Source organism: Ascaphus truei, chromosome 3 (assembly GCF_040206685.1).
Source record: "Ascaphus truei isolate aAscTru1 chromosome 3, aAscTru1.hap1, whole genome shotgun sequence".
Lineage (NCBI taxonomy): Eukaryota > Metazoa > Chordata > Amphibia > Anura > Ascaphidae > Ascaphus > Ascaphus truei.
The window spans coordinates 243,399,880-243,424,290 of NC_134485.1; the positions used below are offsets into that span (position 1 = coordinate 243,399,880).

At 40.9% G+C, this 24,411-nt stretch overlaps 1 protein-coding gene across 1 annotated transcript in view; it reads left to right on the forward strand.

Moving 5' to 3' along the window:
* REV1 (REV1 DNA directed polymerase) overlaps positions 1 to 24,411 on the forward strand; it is a 130,469-nt gene that overhangs the window by 84,306 nt on the left and 21,752 nt on the right. Inside the window, exons 11-12 of the mRNA XM_075590477.1 lie at positions 6,276 to 6,430; positions 21,894 to 22,013. Coding sequence (XP_075446592.1) covers positions 6,276 to 6,430; positions 21,894 to 22,013 — 275 coding nt within the window. The remainder of the gene's footprint in view (positions 1 to 6,275; positions 6,431 to 21,893; positions 22,014 to 24,411) is intronic.

Sequence of the window (24,411 nt, forward strand, 5' to 3'; positions counted from 1 at the left end):
TGGTGACAGATATACTCAGGTCACCCCCCCCCCCCCCCCCGGTCTCTCCTGTTAGCCCAGGAAAAATCTAGGAGACACACACACACACTGGAGAAGTTCCTATGGGAACCACGTTATCTCCACCTAAGTACCTAACAATCTATACTGTTTACACTAACCCCTGCCCATGCCTGCTGCTCACACTGGTTATATGGACACCTTTTATCCAGCAGCAAAGTGTGAAGACCCTCCCCACCCCCCCAAATGAAGCCCCATGCTTAGTGGCAGGACCGGCCTCTGCTAACCGTTTGCAGACACCACTGCAGCTTTAACTGGCTACCATTTTGAAACCAGAATAGCCTTTTCCAATAGACAGAAGAAATCACAGTTTGAACCCCCAGAAATTCAGCCTAATTATTTCTGTCTGTTAAGAAGAACAACAAATAAACCAAAAAAAAATACAACAAATGCAATACCAATGCAAGTATCAAAGTAGAGACCAGAGGGAACCAGTTTACTTCAATGCAACACCAAATACAGTTCACCTCAATGCAAAACCAATGCAAGTATCAAAGTATCACTTAAATGCAATACTAGAGAGAGACAAGGGGGGGGGGAGAGAGACCAGTGGGAACCAATATAATTCAATACATTTTTGCACACACTGATTTCATGGATACTTGTAACAAAAAATTGCTTTATTCAGTTGAACAAGACTGCGCGTGGGGGGGAGAAGAGAGACCAGGGGAGGGGGGAGAAGAGAGACCAGGGGAGGGGGGAGAAGAGAGATCAGGGGAGGGGGGAGAAGAGATACCCGGGGAGGGGGGAGAAGAGAGACCAGGGGAGGGGGGAGAAGAGAGACCAGGGGAGGGGGGAGAAGAGAGACCAGGGGAGGGGGGAGAAGAGAGACCAGGGGGGGAGAAGAGAGACCAGGGGGGGAGAAGAGAGACCAGGGGGGGAGAAGAGAGACTGGGGGGGGGGGAGAAAGAGACCGAGGGGAGAGAGAGACCAGAGGGAACCAATATAATTCAATTCATTTTTGCACACACTGATTTCATGGATACTTGTAACAAAAAAATTGCTTTATTCAGTTGAACAGGACTGCGTGTGGGGGGAGAAGAGAGACCAGGGGAGGGGGGAGAAGAGAGACCAGGGGAGGGGGGAGAAGAGAGACCAGGGGAGGAGGGAGAAGAGAGACCAGGGGAGGGGGGAGAAGAGAGACCAGGGGAGGGGGGAGAAGAGAGACCAGGGGAGGGGGGAGAAGAGAGACCAGGGGAGGGGGGAGCAGAGAGACTGGGGTGGGGAAGAAAGAGACCGAGGGGAGAGAGAGACCAGAGGGAACCAATACAATTCAATACATTTTTGCACACATTGATTTAATGGATTTATTCAGTTGAATAGGACTGCGCGCGTGGCGGAAGAGAGACAAGCGGGGGGGGGGGGGGGAAGAGAGACAAGGGGGGTGAAGAGACTAGGGGGGAGCAGAGAGACTGGGGGGGTGAAAGAGACCGGGGGGGGGTGGAGAGAGAGAGAGATAAGGGGGAAGAGAGAGACCAGAGGGAACCAATACTATTCAATACATTTTTGCACACACTGATTTCATGGATACTTGTAACAAAAAAATGCTTTATTCAGTTGGGGGGAGTGGGGGGGAGAGAAGAGAGACTGGGGGTGGGGGAGAGACCAGGGGGAACCAATACAATTCAATACATTTTTGCACACACTGATTTCATAAATGCTTTATTCAGGTGAACAGGACTGCGTTTGGGGGGGGAGGGGAGAGAGACAATGGGGGAAGAAAAGAGACCGGGGGTGGGGGGGTAGAGAGTCCAGGGGCGGGGGGGAGAAAGAGGCCGAAGTGGGGAGAGAGACATGGGGAGTGGGAGAAAGAGACCAGGGGGACCCAGTGCAATGCAATGTCCAAAAGTGCAAGCAGTGCAAGTACCAATGTGAAACATTTAATGTTTTTTTTCTGTCAGCTGGAACAGCGTGCTTATGGGGGGGGGGTTGTGTCGTTGGTTCAACAGAGCGGCTGCAGCACTTACCTGGTAGTCGGAAAGTTGTTCTCAGTGGAGCAGCAGGTTCTCTCCTTCAAGCTCTTGCTGGAGTGACGCAAGAGTTCCACAGCTTGTGCAACTGGGCATACTCTGAACCCCCCTCCAAACCCCTACCCGAGTCGGCGCCGTGAAGGAGGTGTTAGAGGCAGAGCGGCGGCTGACTGCTTCTCCGCATGGGATTTAAGCAGCAGCAGGACACAGAGTGGAGTTCTTAAGAGGGGGGAAGGTAGCCGGCTCTGCGAACTAGGACCATTTTAGGCACCGGTTCTCCTCAACCGGTGCGGACCGGCAGAATCCCTCCTGGCCAATGTGGATTTCAAACATTGGGGGTTTACTTCTCTACCATCTGAACAGTGCACTCTCAGCATGCATTTTTTTTAAATATATATGATACTGTTTCTCCCCTTTGCTGTCACAGATGTCTGTAACATTGCAGTGAAGTGGTTAATACGCACTATTATCTTTCTCCATTTTTTATGTTTGTTTTTGTCCTTCTGATGGTGTTCCCCTCAGCGTATCGGCTTACAGATCAGGGATTGTTGCTTGTGAAAACTTATGGTAAGGATCAAAATCAGACATGTTCTTGTTTATCTACCGGATGAACCCTGAGAGGTTTGAAAGCTTGTAATGAATCAAATATCTGTTGGTCTAAAACGTTTCGCGCTACCTACTCATTCTACCTCTATTTTTGTAACCATCCCCGCCCTGCTTCCTAGGGAGGTTATATCGGTGTGATATGTCTGTGACTACTCCACATGGGTAACCTTGGCACGGGGTGCAGGAATTGAGGCGACTGGGCGATGAGGTAGCAAGGTTTTATAGAAATGGGCGCCAGGAACTTTTATAGTACAATTTATTCATGTCCCAATCACAGGGACCGCTCATTCATATTGTGACGTTGCACTGTATTTTACATCAGACATACATGAATACTGGTCTTCCATTAATGCCCACTTTAACACTCGAATGGAGGTACATATCTGTTTTTCACTGTGCTGAGACACGGGCCCCCCTCATTGTTTCAGGACATCTCTCCTTATTGTCTCGGTAATAATAGACCCATTGGCGATCCTAGTGGGCCCTTGTCACGGGAGACCAGGACATTACACCTTTATAACCAGGATCATTTCATTGAGCAAAACCAACGAGTAAAACAAATTGTGACTTATTTCGTGGAAACGGACATACACACAATGGATTACAAATAGCAGGAAGAAAACACACTTACTTGGACCTGGGATAAAAAAAAACAGACTCTCCTAAGCGCAGGGAATCCTCACCCTGATCACAGTTGCAAAACAGGACAGAAAATATCCAGGCAGCTTTCTCCTGAAGCCCCTTTTTTTTCTTGCTGCAGACTGAAACTGGACACTTAGCATCTGAGAATCTTAGATGACTTACTTAGAACTTACTTGGAACACTCTCTGGGCTGGCTACTAACTTTTGTATATCCTTTCCAAAGCAGCCCCGCAGCTTTACCGCCAACCCGCAGCGTGGGAACTTTACTCCTAGCCACTCAGCTGTTTGCCAGTCTTGTGAAGCCGGGCACCTAGAGCTTGAACCGGCACATGGGCATGTGCGAAAACCGCCATCTTGCCTATTTGCCATGCAGAACTCCCTCCCCCCCCCCCACCCTTTGCAGGCTTGGTGCCTCCACGTCTAGGGAGGCGACTACTAGCTGGACCGGCCTGTATTCAACCCAGGACGTGGGTACTTCACTCAACCATCCTGTCCAGGTGGTGTTCACACTTCTGGCCACAAGTCTGACTTTCATGGATGGGCCTAGGGCAGACTTAATGGCACCACACGGGTAGCCCATAAGCCCCCCTCAGAGTCCAAACAGTGAAAGACCCAGCTTAGGTTTCACTGGACCAGCATACTATATTTTAAAACCTATCAGTTTAATAAAATATACTTTATACATTTTCTTATTAAAATGTCCCAAGTCTTTTGGTGTGAGGGATAGAGTGAAAATGTGAACTGTTTCATCCCCACTAGCCATATCCCTTATACTCTGCAAACTTAGATTTCTTTTTATTTTAATAGAAAAGCCTCACCGTCTTATACATGACTGGAGCAACCCCTATACCAGGGATAGGGTGGTCTGGGCATGAACTGGGCATCCCCCCTTATACTAGGGACCCCTGGTATGTTGCAGGGATACATTAACCCATTATTCCCCATTTACCTTGCGGGACTGCTGCAGCAGGAATCCTAGTGGTGAGTCGCAAGATCGTTTTCAGAGTAAGGGTTTGATCAGAGCAGTGTGCTTCAATGTATCCGAGAATCTTACCTGATTCCCGGGTACATCTTTGGGGTATCCTGTAACTCAGGAACCCCTCTACATAGCCACAATCTGCAAAGACTTTCTCCATCAAACCCACTCTGAAACTCATATCCTAGCAATCTCCTGGTCCCAGCACCCCTGGAAAGGTAAAAACACAGAAATTCTTTATTGTCGCATAATTTTACACACAGTCATAGTAATGCATACATACGACAGTCAGGTCCAAGAGCTGACACTCTCTAGGACCCCAAAACACGGATCAGGGGCAACCAAGTGGGCTTAACCTTTATTAGTGAGCTTGGTTACCTCTTCACCGTCACAGCCCTGTATACGTAACCCAATACCTTGGCCTTTATAGTAACTACCTCTTCAGTTGGGGAGGAATGTCAATATAGATCCTCGGTTAGAGCCGATCCACCGGCATCCAGGAAACCTCGTTACTGAGGCCCTCTATCACGTGCTATTTCACTTCGCAACTATATTGGACTTCCTTAGTCTTCTCTAGAGATCTTAACATAGCAAGGTTGCCATCCCTGTCTAGAACAATAAATTAAGGGGGCCTGATCTATAGTATTACTTTAAGAACATGGGTGTCTATTTTCCCTGAGGCTTCTCTACTCTTGTCTGCTTGGAACCTAACTTTCTAGAATAGTCCTCCTTAAATACCCCTGCGTGACATATGGATCCCCATAGCAACCCAGGGTGGGCCCTCACAAACACGAACACTGCTAGTAACCTTTTAGGAGGGAGGGGGAATACATTTTATTTATCATGAAAATAAAAAAAATGGCAAGTTAGCATTCACCTTCATGGACATTTAGTAATCTAAAACTTCCATTCCATCTTTTTGTTCCGTCTTTTATCCATATTGCTCGTCTTTCTCTTGGTCTCTGTCCTTTTTGTTCCTTACGAAACCACATTTTTTTTCTCGCTAAGAAACGAATTCGCTAATTAAAAAAAAATCTCTAGTTAGGTAGACTAGATATTGCAGTCTGGGATTTAGCAATTGCTTTTTTTGGGAAGACTCAACAAGGATAGTGGAGCACCGTAGTGGGAGATGCTGTCTCTGTGTACTACAGACTCTCCTTTATTGGTTTAAATATGTTTTCAGCAGACACTCGGTTTAATTACTCCAGGAGTATTCCTGTAGTATTCTGATGTCACATTTTCCAAAATAATTAATTTTTCTTAACTTTTTCAGATTTAATTTTTTTTTTTTAAACAAGTTACACAACCTTTTGTGGTTAAGAACTGTTTCTTTGAAGCCAAATAAAGCACAACTGATTTCAACACTAAAAATGAACTATTTGCATTTCTTGTTCCAAAAAAAATATTTTTTAATGTACATATTGACATGATTTTAATGAGCTTAGTAATAAGCCTTAGTCTGTGTTTTTATGCTGTAATCTTCCAGATATATCTGCTTGTATTTGAGATATTGCATTAAAAAGTACATGCTTAAGCAAACAATATTTGGCCTTTTTTGTATTTTTTTTCAAGCACGTAATTAGTAGTGTTTTATGAGGCATAATGAGAACTCAGTAACTGCAATATTCATTTGTTTGTATATACATTGGGAGGGGTTTACATTTCGTAAGAGCTTTTCATTAGAAGCTCATTTATTGTTTCTAAATGTTCCTTACTTTCCTTTTGATCCGGTCTAGCCATTGTCCTTTCTATATGTGCATTGCTTGCTAAATTGAAGGTGGTGCAAGGTGAAGTCTTCTGATAGAAGCCTTTTGCTGTGGTTAGGTTGTAAGCACAGTGAAGTCGGTACCATAGTGATGATGTTGAGAGGTGCTGTGTCACGTCTAGCCTGTCTGCAAAACATTTTATGTATAGCTTCAGCACTTGGAAGCGCGCACATTTTTCACCGAGGAAAGTAATAACCTCTCCATATTTATTATTCCAACTGTTTCATCTGTCGGCCTCTCTGTGCTTTCATCCACCAGTTATACTCATGACATTGAGGCTGTCAGCTGTGATGAAGCCCTAGCCGATATCACGGATATCCTTGCAGAGACCAGACTTTCTTCTGATGAAGTTGCTAATGCTGTTCGCGTTGAGATTAAAGAGAGAACCGGGTGTGCTGCCTCCATTGGGATGGGTTAGTACAGTCTCCCTTTTTATACCACACATTTTTCTGACACGAGTCTCCAAGGGCCACTAATAACTATTAGCATCTTCAATCCTCTTACTTAAAGTAGCATTGCATGTTTCATCAAAATTGGGTTAACATCCATATTTGAATTTATGTTTATCCTGGTAATTGCCCTGTAATTGTTAGCCTTGTTTTTTTTATTGTTAACCAGTTTTGCAGTTAGTAATTAAAATAAACAGCTGGACTATGGCAGGACAGCCAGATGCCAAAACATATACATAAGTATTTATCATTTGGGTGACATAGAAACTGTAATTCATTACATTCACTTAAAATACAAAGCACACTATACATTGAATAACATGCTCATAACTACAGAATGAGCCACTCGCTTTAAGGCTTTAAATAAAGAAATCTTAATTTGTACTATGAATTTATGAGCGCCTTTTTAATTGTGTTTTAAAAATGGAATGCAATTTTAGAATATGGATTGAAGCGGTTTCTGAGTAAATTTTTGTTCCGAATTTCAGCCACCTACAAATCATCATTCTTTATGTAGCATGTTGGCTGAAGGGTTGGGGGGGAGGGATTGGGTGTGACTGTTTTGTAACATCAGGGCAATATGCTGTTTTATTCTTTTAAGACTGATCCTTTTTTTTGTTTTTGTATGGTCTTCTAAACGTGTTATTATTATTACTTTGATAGCAACACAACTTAAGTTCATATACAGACGAGACCACGAGTATTCTAAAGCTTGCCTTAAACTAGCCGGTTACATTTCACCCAATGGGACTCAAAGTGCTTCACATCACACAATTGCAGTATAGTGCGCGGTACGCAGCGTTATACATAGGCATTTTACAGACATGGTCCCTGCCCAGGTGAGCTTACAATCTGTTTCAATGCCTGAGGCAGAGGGTAATGAAGTGACTTACCCAGGCCACAAGGAGCTGATACAGGGATTTGAACCTGGCTCCCCTGCTTCAGAGTCCGTGTCATTGTTTTCAGAATCCGTGCCTTTACTGACTGAGCCACTCCTTTATCCCAAGTATGTGTTAATTCATCTCCAGGTTATATAGTTAAGAGTACAATGACGATCCTTAAAACTATTTTTTGTTTCTAAGGTGGGTTCTTTATTTAGAACATTGACTGAACTTTCTTGGGTGTATGAGAAATGTTGGGGGAAAAAACAATATTGGGGTGTTTTTGACAGAGCATCTCCATCAACTGGACACAGTGTCCAACTACTAATTGTTTTTCTTTGAGATGAGATTTCACTAAATACTCTGTGTACAAGAAACCTTTGAAGTGATCAAAGATAAACATAATTTTTGCAAATAAGTGGCCTAAATTTTTCTATTTTGTGACTTGAAACTGATAATATACTGGACACTAACTAGTTAGGATTCAGACCTCAACATGAAATTGAATTGGCCATCCTCACTATATGGGACAATATACTACACCTACTCATAACATGATCACCACTAGAATGAAGGAAGTGGCTGGCCTCGAAGACACTGCGCTTGAATGAATCATCTCATTCTTGAAAGACAGCACGCTATCCACCCACATAGGACAGCATATGACACCTTATACCACGGTTACATTTGGAGTACCACAAGGCTCACCCCTTACTCCCCTCCTTTTCAACAACTGCAATAAACCTTTGACATACCTCATTAAAACAAGAGGACATAGATTCCATCTTTATGCCTATGGCACTCGGATATACATTGGAGCATCCAATAATCATAGGGAACAAGCCGATTCACTAAATGTCTTAATGACATCCAAGAATGGATAACTTCTAACCTACTTCAACTTAACTCTGATAAGACTGAAATAATGATTCTACACGCAAAGGACCACCCTACCAATGAACAAATTGCAGGAGTTCAAGAACTCCGCCCTTCGATAGGTAACAACCGTTTCAGTACAAAAAAACAAGTAAGAAATATAGGAGTTATCCTGAATGACTAAGCCACCTTCACATCCCAAGTCAACGCCACACCTTAACCTTCAGTCAATGCTTTGAGAATGATAAAGAGGATTGCCCATAAACCGACAAAAAAAACCTCACCACTGTCACAGTCGCCCTGGTCCTTTCTCGACTGATACAAACACAGCAAGAGTGACACAGCAGTCCCTTTTTTAGATGCACTCAGGATGCAACCTAGGATGCAAACATCCCCAGAGAAACGGCTGAGCATACTGCCTAGTACATATACAAATGGAGGGGTAAGCAGAGGAGCACGTTCTAGACGTATAAAAACAAAAAAGAATACACTTTTAATAATAATCAAGAACGATGAAAAACGTGATCATAATATACAGTGTGAAAAATGAAATTAAAATCCCTAGAGCAGAGAACGGCGATCGGAAAAATTACAGGGTATAAGCCGGAGGGCCTAAATGTAAATACCCCTGAGAATCATACTAGTACAGTAGCTAAAAAAAGGAGGAAAAAAAAAGCTGTATGCAGATGCAGGGAGATCAACAGCCATGGACAGGGTCTTGACAGTGTGTGGCTGAAATCCAGGGATATCCCTTTTGCTGTCTATAATAGTGCCATTAGTGCATCTATAGCATCTGTGATGTAATAAATCCATAGGGGTACATCCCAAGGTGAATAGGCACACTTATTAGTACTGTACATGCAGTAGATATATGGTGAAAGTATATGCAGTACTAAGAGTAATAGACGCCAGATTGGCCACAAAGAAAACCAAAGAATTAAGCCCAAATACGACCATGTCTACAGGATTCCCGACTGTCGTCTCGCTCGCGAGTGTCACCGACATGACATCACTACGCCTGGTCCTTTCTCGACTGGACAGTAATAACTCTCTACATAGGAATGCCGACCAATTTTTTTTCTACTCTCCAGGCAATCCAGAACTCCACAGCCAGACTTATCAGTGGCACCAGGAAGTTTGACCATATCGCCCTTCAATTGAGAAAACTTCACTGGTTGACTACCAAGCAAAGAGCAACATTTAAACTCCTCCCTATCGTACACCAGACGCTCTATGACACAGGACCCCTCTACATTCAAACACATTTTTCGTTACACAGACCCACCTTGAATCTACGATCCCAAAACCTTCAATTTATAAAAGTTCCCCGATGCATACGCATTAGCTTAACTGGGCGTGTCCCTTCGGTAGAGGGAGCCGGGGAATGGAATGCCATCTCCATATGCATCAGAAACAGCAAAGACATCTCACTTTCAGAAAACGGCTCAAGACTTTACTCTTTGAAATCACCTTTCCGAACCCCGATTGATTCTTCGCTCCACCTTTTAGGTGTTTGTAAAAAGTGTATAGGAGCAGGGTTCACTCTGTGTATGTGCTATACAAGACATTGAGATCGATAGACATCTTTACATCCACCATGACACCACTGAACAGGGTGGAGTGGGGACACTGATCAAATAGAAACTTAAAATACACCTTCGAGTTCTGCATTCCCAGTTTTGTTTCTAAAATATTGTACTAGGAAATGAAATAATATATACAGTATAAATAAGTCTTGTTTTTAAATTGTTCTTCACATTACATGTAAGTGCAAGCAATTCTAACAGAGGAAACATTCAAGCGAATCTGTTACCAGAGGACTATTGGACATTAAAAGTACTTGTTCTATTCAATCAGACCCTGCACGGTTTTCTGTAGAGACAAGCAAGTGAATTTACAGTAGCATACACCAACTATGTGGACACCAAGGATCTTGAAGAAATAGGAAGGATTTTTACTAAATAGTGTTTATCGTTGCTGCTTTCATTTAAAGCAGTCATCGCCCCCTGGAGCCTATACGAGTTTAACTCCTATAATGTTCGTATCTTGCCTCTTGAGCATGTACAGTACTGCCCTCTTTTTTCCCCCATGGGTTTTTACTGTTAAAAATCATTCTTTTCTTAATCTCTAGTGTCTGAGGTTACTATGGTAACTTCAGGCTGCACTTGGTTCCGGGGAGACATCTATTTTGACCTCTGGGACACTTAATATTTCAACTTCTCATATCTCCTGAACGAAGCGGATTTAAAAAATAATATTGGATATTTAAAAAATATGCAGACTGCTGCTTTAGGATGAATAAGACTGCAAAATGGTGCTTGATTTCTCATACTTGATATAGAAAATTATATAATAAGACTCGAGCATGAGACCTGTTCTACCTGGTTAAGTGTGTATTTAATCATTTATAGCTACTGCCTGTTTATTTCAGCTTTTTACATATATGTTCTAACTGTTACCAGTTTAAGTAAGAATCAAACAAGGGCTCAATAGATTTTGAGTGTTTTCTAAATAGACCTAAAATATTTTCTCCGTCATCTATAACCTTGCAAATTAAACTTTAGGGACATTTTTCTTTAAGCAACAATTAGTGTGTGGGTGTGCGTGTGATATATATTGCACATACCTTTTTTCACATTTGTATACAGTTTTTGATGTAAGGCACACCAAACTGGAATAGAAAGTATTGAGAAGTGCGAGCACGGGAAACAATCCAAACAGAAAATATAGAGAATACGCGGCCGTAAAAGTTATACTTATTGCAAAAATGTCTGAAACTTGGAAATGGGTAAAATGAAATAAATAGAAATACATCTATTTTAAAATGATTATTCATTCACGTTTATTAGTTGACTTTATAGCCAGGCAATTCATGGACATAGACAACTGTACAGTAACGAACGGCTAGGTGTTTAAAATAGGTTTCTTTAAAAGATCTAGAACTTTGTTAAGATCTTTACTTCGTCAGAGAGGACTTGCTCTGAATACAATACAACTAATGACACAACTCTTTTCTTAAACTACGGCAAAATGTCACGCAGAAAAAAAACTATGCTGTTTAAAAATGACACATTTACATTAGCTTGTTTAATATGATACAATTGATACGTATCTAGTGAATTTATTTTTTCCATCGTTCTTCTTTTTGAAGAAGAGAGAAATCCTATAATACGCAGCTCTGTAAAAAAAAAATAAGAAAAGTGTTAATCTTCAGTTTCTTTCTCTTCCGCGAGCTTTTATGGGGATTGAACTGCAGTGCACACCATTTATTATGCTGCATTTCAGCTATTTAAAGGGGGATCCCTCTTAGGTCCAAAGTAAACCAATGCCAGGGACATGTTTAAATATCTAAATGGTGGGCCAAGGATCACCAAAAAAATGCACTTGGGAAACATTTTCCAAAATAGGGGTCCCTAAAAAATTTGTGATTAATGGGGAAAAAATTAAAGTAGAGACATTTTTGTTATTAGCATGGTTCAGTTTGTTTAGGGAAGCCTGTTAGACGTCACTTCTTAACAAAAGGATTGTTTTCTGTCCAGCCACATGGATTACACTTTTAATGTACCACATTGTTGCTCAAATGGCCTTGTTTTCTACATACAATATATAGTTGAATAAAAGTTCATCTCAAACAGTAGGACTGTACTGCATATTTGAATGACTTCATGAAATGCAGATCTTATTAAATAAGTTGAGCACGCGACTCTCCACAACTTGCAATTAATTTGACTGTTTTACTTTTTGCCGTAGCCTTTCCAGACTTCGACTGTGCAAAATCTGAGGACCCCATGATAACTCTGAAATAATAATAGGCAATTAAAATCGACTTTTTTTTTTTTTTTTAATGAAATGGCCTTCTTCAAATGAATAACACCCAGACCCTAGTTTGTCATCCTATTTAAACTGGATGCCTGCAGCATTAAAGTTAATAAGGTTTACTCTTAAGCTGTTTGCCAAGACCCAGAAATCTGTGCTTCCAAAAACCCTCTGTCACAAGGTTTTGTATATATTATATGTGCAGCAATGTAAAAAAGTGCCCTAAAATTATGTAAAATTTGTCTAAAGTCTTTCTGGAACATTTTTGCACCCCAACATGACTCTTCCTTTTTTTTCTGCTTCCCTATACAGTTTATTTTGTCCTTCTTGCTAGATTGTCTGCAGCTCCTCAGGGATGACTTTAGTGCTGTAGTACATGCTTAAGTGGATAAATCTAGTAAGCCACAGCTACTGGAAAATACACAGGTAAGTATTGTATGGAGATGGCTGTTTCACAGGGTATTGTGTTGTATAGAAAAGGTTAGTCTTGTTAGCAAGATTAAAACAATGATGTCACATAATTAATCTTATTTATGTCACAAATCCATCAATAATTTGTAATTTACAGTAGTAATAGAATTGCACTAATTGGTTGGTAGATTCAGACTTTACAAGATTTTGACGCATTCATGGCATATGTTTTGTGGCCTCCTACATGTCTATGTACAGACGTTTTTATACATTAAAAATATTTGGTCAAGTGTTGGGATACGTCTTTGCTAATTGGGCTTGTGCGTCATCTTAATGGAATGGCTTGAAATAGGGCACATCTATTTATTGGACTAGCACATACTGTACAGTATGTCCACTAACTCGCTCCCAGAACCTGCAGACACAAGTGCTCTGTACAAAATGATACACATCTTGACAAATTGTTCAGCATATACACTTAAAATGTGTTGAAACATTTGAAACATGCATAACAACCTTCGGACATATCTCAGCAAACGGTGATGACAGCGTTAAGTAGATTTACCAGCTACCGTACAAAAGTCGCACGGCTGGGTGCCGTGACATTGTTCAAATAAATATAAGCTTTGAGTGATTAAGTAGGATTATTAATGAGTATGCATACACTGATAGCTACCAAGACCAGAGAATTTAACAAATACAAATAACAATTATGCTTGTTATAATCTTAAATGATTATTGATTTAGAAAGCTCGAACATTTTTTCCAGAATATAAAATAATGTTCAATGGTAAAATACAACGCAGGAAATTATGATTTAAAAGTGCACTCTAAATCATATTGGACAAAGCTTTATGCTTGTGTATGTCATTTTACAGACTTCATTGCGAATAAATTGGGCTCTGCACACTTCTGTCGGACATGCTGATATTTGCTCCCATTCCGTTCTTCCTTACCTGCGTACTCGATATTCAGCTTCCTCTGAGGTACCTATTACCTCTCAGAGATGCCTATAGCCTCATTTGCACTACTGAACAGATCTAGTGTGCATCCCATGAGTCTGATTCCAACTCATTTACCAAGCAGCCATGTTGTGATGGGCAGAAAGGGGAAATATGTACAGAGTGAATCAGCTTCTCCATCCGTACTCTCAGAAGACTCAACTGGCAGGGCCATAGATGGGTGTCAAACTTGTAAATTATGAGCTTCCAATATGAAAAACAAATGTGATCATCTGTGTTGTTTGTCATTTTTTTTATTGTTCTGTTGTCTGCTAATTGTATAGTATTAGTGTCAATTTGCACTATGTATATATATATATATATTTTTTTTAAACAGGAAGCAGGTAATTGTTGGAATGGCAAATGTCAAAATGGTAGCTAGGTACGTTGCGTCTATTTTGCAGTGTGCTTCAGGTGGCAATTTGAGGCTTGGGTATAGGAAGAGTTGTGGAAGAATTATCTGGCACACATTACACAATCAGATTGATCCAATTCTACTGTATATTTCTCTTAGGGGTTGATTTTATACACTCCAAAGTGTCAGAGTTTATGGAATTATACTCGTGGTGGGAGATTGAGGGAAATTTGGTGCAAAATTGAGGCAAATTGCATCATTTTCACCTTGCGTCAATGTATCAAGGTGTTTGGACTACGTTTTGCACTATTTGAGTCACATTGTGATTTGGGGAGTGACAATAGGAGAAGTTATGGAGGAGTTGGTTAACCCATTGGTTATAGTGCGTCTTTGTACATCACTTTTGTATCTTGTATTTGCGTAAAAAATATCTGCTAGGTCTGAGGTGGCGTAAACGTTTCTGGCCAACAATTTGCGGTAAATGTAAGAACAGCTTTGTTACATTTGACTCAAACGCAATCAGAAAATGGAGCAAAGCGTCAAAACAAACTTCTATGTGCACCTCCCTTTAGTGTCAAAAGACTCCTTTGAAGTTTTGATGTGACCTAAACGGTACTGAAGAATAGTTTGCGGTAGCTGGAAGACAGTTGATTAACAGGTTTCTTACTATTGATGCAGGCATGAGAGCTTGATGCTATGCTCTGGAATTGTGTCCATGACTATCCTCCTGTCTCGTCATCATATTCCCGTGATGAAATTGAGGAGTGTATTGCTAGGTCTTTTGGAGCTGAAATTGTCTGCAGACCATGTTTGCTTTGGAGATGCTATCTAACAAACTCTGCTGTCTCGGTTTTCAGTATTGGGATAGTTCTGTAGGAAACTGGTCTTTTTAGTTCAATTAGATGCTGATTATATAGAGTTTAATACATTTAATGGCTACATAAAACATTGCTGTGAATGGATAAGGATCCGTAGGGATGAGTGTTGTGGCCAAGATCCACAGCATTCTGTTAATTCAGGGCTCATATTGTGACATTACCGAACACTGTGATGGAAGCTCTTTTCCCTGAGGTCAACGCATATCCACAAAGCGAATTGTATGCAAAAACAATGGCTGAAATCTAATTAGCATAGGCTTAACATTGTTATTGTAACAAAATATTGCATTATCTGCTAATAATAGGGGGGGGGGAGAGAAAGTGGGAGTCCTATTTTCGTTGAGTAAACTTATATACCTCTCAAAAGACTCCTTTATACGTATCTCAGGTGAGTTCACAGGTATCTCTCCTCGTGTTGTATAATGGAGTGTTTTGGGGATATATTTTACTACAATTGGACTCCCTCTTCCTCTCCCCCAAACCCCATATTTCATGGTCCGGGTGGGAATACCGCCACCTTTAGGTATGATTAATGGAAGATGAAGTCCCTGCGTTAACCCGTACAGCCTTTTAGCAGATATGCAATGTTGAGGTACATGTTTTGCTTGCATATTATTAGCACTTACGGCCGTTATAAGTAGTTGACAAAATGCTGTTTTGGGGGTAAAACAAGATTTCACGTTATGTTATTGCCCTTTTAACATACAGGTTAAGGCATAACATATTTATTAAGTCCCTTAAAGGAGCAATCTAAGATGTCAACATTTTTTTTAATAGATTTGAAGCAGGGGGTCTCCGAAGCTGAACCCCATTAATTTCAGCTCCAGGGACCCCCAGATTACAGACATACTTTCCTGCGAAGTAGGTGCCGGTTGCTGCTCCGGCTGAGCAAGTTTGAAGCTCCCGTGCCACATGGGCCAATAGGAAGCCGCACCGATGATGTCACAGCTTCCTATTGGCCCGCAGGCCAGGAAATATATGAACAGCGGACATATTGTGTGAACCCTGGCAGCCAAGGAGAGTGGCTTTTGGCACCTAATTCACATGTAAATATCTCCGGAAGCATGGGGTCCCGGGAGCTGAAATGAATGGTGTTCAGTATATATATATTACTGTATATATATACGCCCAGGAGGGTAGTTGGTGTAGATAGAGCACAGCTGCAGACGCCCTGCAATGTGAAGCAGGGAAAACAAAACCAGGCCACTCCGCAGTAGTATTATCAAAAAGTGTATTAAGCCAGCAAACACATACAGGGAACAAAAATAGAACAGATAGAACGCACCTACGCGTTTCGTACAATAGTACTGATAAAGTACTATTGTACGAAACGCGTAGGTGCGTTCTATCTGTTCTATTTTTGTTCCCTGTATGTGTTTGCTGGCTTAATACACTTTTTGATAATACTACTGCGGAGTGGCCTGGTTTTGTTTTCCCTGCTTCACATTGCAGGGCGTCTGCAGCTGTGCTCTATCTACACCAACTACCCTCCTGGACTTCCTATCTGATGGATTGCACGCTACTGATTCTGAGAGTGCCCTCCCGGATGCGCAGGTAAAGTGCCAATGTGCCTTATCTAAACCCTGCTATTCAATGGACATAGTTCCTTCCTTTATATACTGTTAGGGTGATTATTGTGTACATCACAGTGGCTGTCCCAACTGACTCCACTTGTCACTTCCCCTACAGTTATTACGCATTATTACTTTATTGAAGGGCACTCCGTCGTCGCCAGACCACCAAGCCTATGGTCTCAATTACAATTATGTTACAGAAGTTACCGGTCTGATTCTGAGCACCACACATACCATATCTCCTTATATATACGCCCAAAAAGATCTGTCGCCTTAGATTGCCTCTTTAACTGAGATTTGTGGATCTGGGCCTGTGGCTCAGCACTGGCATTATTGTATACGTGGTGACATTTATAATGTTAATACAGGTGCAATACAATGGTTTCTGTAACTGCTTATGTTTTTGCCATAGAGGTTCAAGGCCTTACTACACGTTTTCCTGCTTGGGTCTACACTGCAAAAAAGTATTCACAATTCTCATGCAGGTTGAAAATATCATACAGTTTATGAAGAACAGAACTGTTAAAGTGGCAATCCCCCAAAACATACATATATTTTTTTCTGAAAGACGGCACTCAAAAGCAGGTCCTGATTGCTGAGATTTTTGCTTACTTTTGCCAGTGCTTGCAAGGAAAAACAATGATTGCTATCAGGTCTCCCAATGAGAAGGGGGTAATATATCTGCGTACATGAAAGAGATTGGTAAAAGGCATGTAGTGTGTATCACACTGTTTACCACTCGGCAGCTGTTGGCTGTAGATTCAGGTGCTTGTTTCCCTCTGCTGATGCAGCTCGGTTGATTCTGGGGCAGGACGTCAGTCTTTCACTCCCAAGGGGATTTCCCTTCATGCAGCCAGGTTCAGCAGCTGGTATTGGGGCTCGGTGAAATCGCTCCGGCTTCCTGGCCGATATGAAGCTGCTCCTGTACCTCGGCAGGTATATCCTCTGCACAGAGGTTAAAACGCAGCTTGCTGGGGTGCCCTCAGCGTGCCGCGATGCCGCTCCGTCGCGGGACGCTGTGTAGTGACGTCACTGTCTCCACAGCAGTGGTGGATTCAATAGGGAAGTTTGAAAAGTCTTACAAAGTCTCTCATAAGTGTCCAAAACAGCACCGGATAAGAATTCTTGTATGGGAGTTTCAAAATGTAAACATCTCTCACTATTGATTGCGTAAAAGAGAATAAAAAATAACGAACCGCATGAGATGCTGCTTTAAGGCACACTGAAGGAACAAAACATTTGTGTGCTACCAATACTACTCATACATTCTTTCCAAAATAAAAAGTGGCATAACGCCTGATTCTGGCCATGACAATGCAAATAAGCAATCCAGGTATGTCACTTTTGAGCTCATACCTCTTCAACAGGACTTTTGCCAAACAAACACTATCGGACTTACAGTAAGTGACAAACCCTTCCCTGATGAAGAGGTAATGTTTAGGCAGGGTGGTTGGGGCTATGCTAACGATTAGGAAGTACATGCCACACTAGTTCTAAAATATTTATTTTAAACTACGACACGGGAATAACTAGGTCTCCCCTGTTTCTGTTTCATATTCATTTAGGTTATATTCCGGTGCACTGCTTTGTTGCACTATATTCTTAATAACAAAGATTTCTTGGTATTTAACATATACTTTTTTTTTGTCTTTTTGACTCCCTTCCAGAAAATACTAATTTATTGAAGTCTAATAACTGGTTAAACAATTGATGCGCAGGTAATAAATTTGCAGAAAAAAAGATGAATCCGGGCACTACGGATTTGCTTCAAACTAATTTCATTTATTGAGCCAAAATTGCGACGTTTCGACTGATGCAACAGCCTTTCTCAAGTGTAAGTGGCATAATACATACAGCCCATAGTGTCTCTTATATATAGTCCCTACATCCAAAAGGTGCCCCGTGTTGGTGATTATCCGCCGGTGTCCTGCATTCCCATCAGTCTGCACCGTTTGTTTGAAGATCAAACAAACGGTGCAGACTGATGTGAATGCAGGACACCGGCGGATAATCACCAACACGGGGCACCTTTTGGATGTAGGGACTATATATAAGAGACACTATGGGCTGTATGTATTATGCCACTTACACTTGAGAAAGGCTGTTGCATCAGTCGAAACGTCGCAATTCCAGTTAATAGTTTAGGTGAGGGGCCCAGCTAAACAAAGAAATTAGTTTCAGCATTAAGGACAGTTTGAAGGGAAAAAACGTATTACACACACACACACACACACACACACACACACACACACACACACACACACACACACACACACACACACACACACACACACACACACACACACACACACACACACACACATACACACACACACTATACACACACACACATACACACACACACTATACACACACTATACACACACACACACTATACACACACACACACACACACACACTATACACACTATACACACTATACACACTATACACACTATACACACACTACACACACTACACACACTACACATAACGCAATGAAACACAAAGCACGACTCTTATAGCTATGGTTAACCAAAAGCCTGGTTATAGCTATACATATAAATAATGTGAAAATATTATTCTTCCATACCAGTCCAGTCCATACATCCATGGAAAGGCATAATATACTGTATATTAATTAAAAAAACTATTATGTTGTCATGAAGGGGGTGATGTCTAGGTTTTTCAATTCAGTTATAATTATCTAAGCTGCTGAACGATTGGTTCTCCTGTAATCGATCAGCAAAATCCTGTTTCTCAGGGTTCACTAAATGGCTGCCTTTCAGTTTCAAGCAATCCTTCAGTCAGTGTAACACAGCAGCTACAATGTATTCTTATATTACCAAGATAACATTATTGTTGCAGTTTGCATCTCAAACTGCTGGGAATATTGGCAACAAATTATCACAAACAGGAAAGTGTTACTAAGATATTGCACAGCTGGGGAGGTGGGATAAAACTTACTATAGAAATCAAAGGATGCTAAATACTATAACTCATTAAAAATGGCATTAAGAGTTGAATTTAAAAAAATGTACTAAAAATATACTAGGCATTATCTAATACTACAGAACTGATTTTTTTTTTTTTTTTTTTTAAATCGCACATTTATGTTATTGCATGGATTGCTGCTTTTAAAGTATTTAAATTGTCACATTTAACACAAAACTACAATCACAGAAATCATAGCAAACCTTACCGACATCACCACAAACCACGAGGCAACAGAATCAGCACAAACCACGAGGCAACTGAATTATTCAAAGCTAGGTCTTGTGCAAAGATCAACCAAGGACTCCACAACTTCTTACATTTTTCCATAGATTGTATAGACTGTAAGCAGATATTACTTTTATATGTTTCCAGTTTGTGTTATGCGGAGTGCTTTTACATGGCTGTGTGTTTATATCAAGTATATGAGGGGAAAATAAAGCATGCAATACATATTATTATTATTATTATTAATAATAATAAGAAGAAGACTTGTACTCAGATAACATATATTTGCCAATAACATTTCCCTGAAATGTGTCTGACATCTCAGACGCTGTATATGTAGGTAACTCAGTAGTACTGTAAATGCAAGGTAAGGTTTGTATGTTTATTTAGGTTTTAACAATGAATTTTCTTTTGTCAATGATTTCCACCATGAGTAAAAAAAAAAAAAAAAACTTTAATCAAAGTGAATCTTGACAAGTGCAAGTTTCCAAATGTCATACAAATTGTGTATGATCTAGTGTAGATTCACTACGTGTGTATATATATATATATATCTCTACGGTGGACCTATGCCGTGTTTTTAGAATTTTACTTACTTCTTTTTATCCTTTTGTGACATTCAATAAATACATTTTGATATTGCCATATGGTAAACCTGAGTGCTACTCCTTGGGCTTCTTTTTCTTGTGTATATATATATATACACACAACTCAAACATCCTATTAATTGTTATGAGGAGAAAATCTGAATAAAGATTTGTAATGGAGTCAGAAGATGAAGCTGTCTGGGTTAATAATGCCAATTACCTGCAGTAAAAGGAATAACAACAAAAAGAATTCAGCTGATACCAAATCCTCACAAATTACATCAAAATGTACTTTTTTGACCCCAACCAGCTCATACAATGGACAAAAATGTTGAATGGAATAAAATTTAAAAGGGATATGGCTTATTCTTTTTCGGTGTAGGTTTTACTGTAACTCATTTCTCTGTTGATTCCATTATACACGTATTATGAATTCTGTTTTGATAAATAATCCTTGTATTCAGCACCTGAATCATAAGCAGTTTCTTCCATTCAACTCTTGTAACATATCTTTCGTAAGCATTCAGTGTGTGCTGTAGTTGCAGTAGCCCAAATGCAGGATGCTACAATAGCAGAGGCGATAATGTCTTGCCGAGCTGCACTGCTGCATTTTCTCAACATGATCATATGCACAGTTATTACACCCATCACTGAAATAAAAATGTTTTGTTAAACATTAATTGATCTTAGTTATCTTAATGTATACACTATTTGCTTTTAACATTGGTGTGTGTGTGTGTGTGTGTGTGTGTGTGTGTGTGTGTGTGTGTGTGTGTGTGTGTGTGTGTGTGTGTGTGTGTGTGTGTGTGTGTGTGTGTGTGTGTGTGTGTGTGTGTGTGTGTGTGTGTTATATAGTCAAAGAAAATGTCGTTTGAACATTTTCATTAGCAAAATTGTAACAGATGAGGTGTTTCTTTCTGTTGCTGTTTTGTATAAGGCTGCGCTTATAGTGCACGGCGACGCGACGTCGCTCCGAAACAAATACATTGACTCCGTCGCGAGCGCTTATAGTAAGCACGATGGCGACGGGGCGACGGAGCAACGTCGCGAGCAAAAATTTTGAAGCTGGGCAAATTTGATCTTTTATACCCAGTCGCCACATGTCTGTCTCTAAACCAATCAAATTACGCGGCCCGCCCCTTTTAGTGACATCACTGGCCTTGTCGCCAGCGACGTCGCTTCAAATGAAATTATAACTTTCGCTGGTGGCGACGGGTGACGTCATCGGTCACGTCGCCAGCACTATAAGCGTGGCCTAAGATTGAAATGTGGAGCTTCACTATTAGTCTACACTTATAGTGCCGGTGACGTCAGGCTGCAGTCGCTGGAAAAATCAAATTGGAGATCACTTCCAGCAATCGCGACCAAGCCGTTGCTCCGTCGCGTTGCGCTTACTATAAGCTCACGTGACGGCAGCAATGCATTTGTTTTGACGCGATGTCACCGGCACTATAAGCGCAGCCTTAGCAAGAATGATTGAAAGGAATTATCATCTAAATGTATTTTTCATATTTAAGTGCTTACATTGTAGAACTGAATTCAAGGGGAAAAGTGACTGTTCTTCCATTTCTTTATTTTTCCTACAGTCTGTAAATGTCACCTGGGATGTCTGAATTTTACTTACAAACCCAGCTATTCTTAAAAAGATTAAATGTATTCTATATCATTTAGTATCTACTATACACTGTTCTCATAGTGGCATGGATTACTGTACAATAGAAAGTGAAAAATACCACTCCCTGCAAACTGAAAAGGTAGCCTAGATCCATGTTACAGGACGTTAGGATCTGTCAGACATTAAATGGTCTCTTTTGTTACTGTTCCAGGTTCCAATATTCTGCTGGCTAGAATGGCAACCCGTCAAGCAAAACCAGATGGGCAGTATCATTTAAAACCAGAGGAAGTGGATGACTTTATCAGAGACCAACTAGTTCGTAATCTTCCAGGTAACCTTAACTCTTAGGCTGCGTTTATAATGCAGGCGCGCACGACAGAGCGCAAGGAGTGGCGCGCGCCTGTCGCCCGAGCGATCTGTGAACTGATGGGGAGACATGGCCTTTACTTTACCAGGCTGGTTCGCCCTCATTGTCTGAACCACTCACGTGACGCGGCTGTCGGGCGAAAAAACAAAATTATTTGTCTCTTCAAAATTCTGCTGTTTCCTCGCACGCATTATGGCCGGCCTGATAGTAAGTGTATTTTGTTTGTGCTGAGCGCAGCATCGCACGCACTATGGCCGCAGCCTTAGTTATGTTAGCATCAGTATGGTGCAATAGATTCAATCGAAACGCAAGGTTTTTATTATTAAATAAGCCCTTATAAATATGCTTCAATGTATCAGGGCTCTTTGTTTTGGTTTTAACTGCTTTAGTATCCTGTGCATAAACCTGTTACTTGGAGTTATTACCGAAAGAGTTACATGATGCATGTTTTATTGCAAAGTGTACAATTTTGTGTCTAGGTGGGTCATTTTCATGTTATTTCTTTATTAATGTCATAAAACTTTGCCACATCTAAGCAGGTATAAATCTGCATTAATTGCAATCATTTGATTAACAATTTTCAGGTATCTGATTCAGAATATGCAAGTAAACACTTTTAGGAAGCTTGATGCATAAGTCTACATTATGTATGGGAATAAAGCAATACGTACGCTCAAAAATCCTAATAAATATGTCTGCAGTTTTCATTTATTTATCATTTTACTTAATTATTTTGATAACCTCTCTTAGGAGTTTATTCAATATAGTGCGATAGTATCGATTCGATGCTACAGTACCACACGGAAAGTCCCAGGGACTTGATTGTGTGTCCGTGTGTGGCGGCGTGGAATGGGCACTATTGTGCTTTACTGAATAAGCCCCATAATGTTTATTAACACCCCCTCGCTGAACCCACGTAAGGTTTGTCATGAGAGCAACTTTTTGAGGATTGGGGATATTATCACATGACTGAGATATTTGCTGTCGGGTTTTTTGCAAATAAGGATGCATAATAAGTTCTTTTAATATTGACTGTTTACCCTGTGTTTACCAAGCTCAAGCTACTGAATCATGGGGGAGAAAATAATACACTTTGGTAAACTATTCCAGACGTTCACAGCAAAACGACATTGGCAATGTCTGCCTGATGAACTGTATGTAATGGTTAATGTTTTAACAGAATTGTAAGAATATTACCTTTGTGTGCGTAATAAGCTTACATATTGGGTGGGTTACAATATCTTCTATAAACTGCTCCACACATATTCATTAAAAAAAAATGTATTTAAGATTTTTAATTCGCTCTTCTTGCCTTCGGTGTCGGAGTGACATTTGTATGCACGTATTTGCAGGTTTCTCACAAACTGAATGCACAGGCATATGATCTTAAAGCAACCTATCTAATTAAAAATAAAATTACATCACCTGAGCAAGGAGATTTCCCAGAATATTAGCACAAAGGTCTGTCTCCCAAACCCCAATGTTTCTTTTAGTTTTGGACATTATGGTGACCTCAAAAGGCAACTGTTAACTTTTTGATAGCTGGCCAATCAACATAATGAAGACGCACTAGTGAAACAGATTTGCGTCCCAATGTCTGGGTGCTTTACCCTGACATACAGCTGCAGCGGCCGTTATTCGAACACTTCACGCGGTGTATACCTCGGAATACCCATGTCATGGCGCGGGATTTCTTCCAACCGTACCGCCTTAAGACGCGAGAGCAGAAAATGGCATTTTAGTGTTCTGGTTTTAAACACCTGAAATTGACACAGTAGCACAGTACTGTACACATTACAATTCATTTGTTTCATTTAATTGCACACAATCCATGAAATTCAAACAAAGCAACCGCGATAAACACGTGTGCCTGGGGTGATTGGCCGTGTTAATGCCGCGTGGAGTACAGCAGCGCACACGAAAATGGCGCCGTGATTTGTTCGACTAACGGCCGCTGCATCTGTAGTCCGTATTTATTGGTAATGTAAATTGTTCAAGATTAGGGTTAATCTAAAAGAAAGAGCTGGCATCTTTGCTCCAGGAGAGACCCATCAGTTCTGCTAATGTATAGTAATAGTAGTGCAAGGGCATTGCTGCTGCTGCTGCTGCTGCTGCTGCTGCTGCTGCTGCTGCTACAGATGTAGTACACGTTATTGCTCCTGTTGGTAGGTGCCAGCACATACGCTAGTGCGGCAGTCTTGCCCTTTTTTTTGCGTGTGGCTAATCCTTTTAAATGACGTCTGTTCCCACTGGCGCGTTGTGTGTGTGTGTCCTGTTGCAACGCCTGCTATATATGTACATTTTCAAGCTATGGGCATAACATGCATTCCTCACTTGTACTGTATGTAGGTAAAGGTTACAC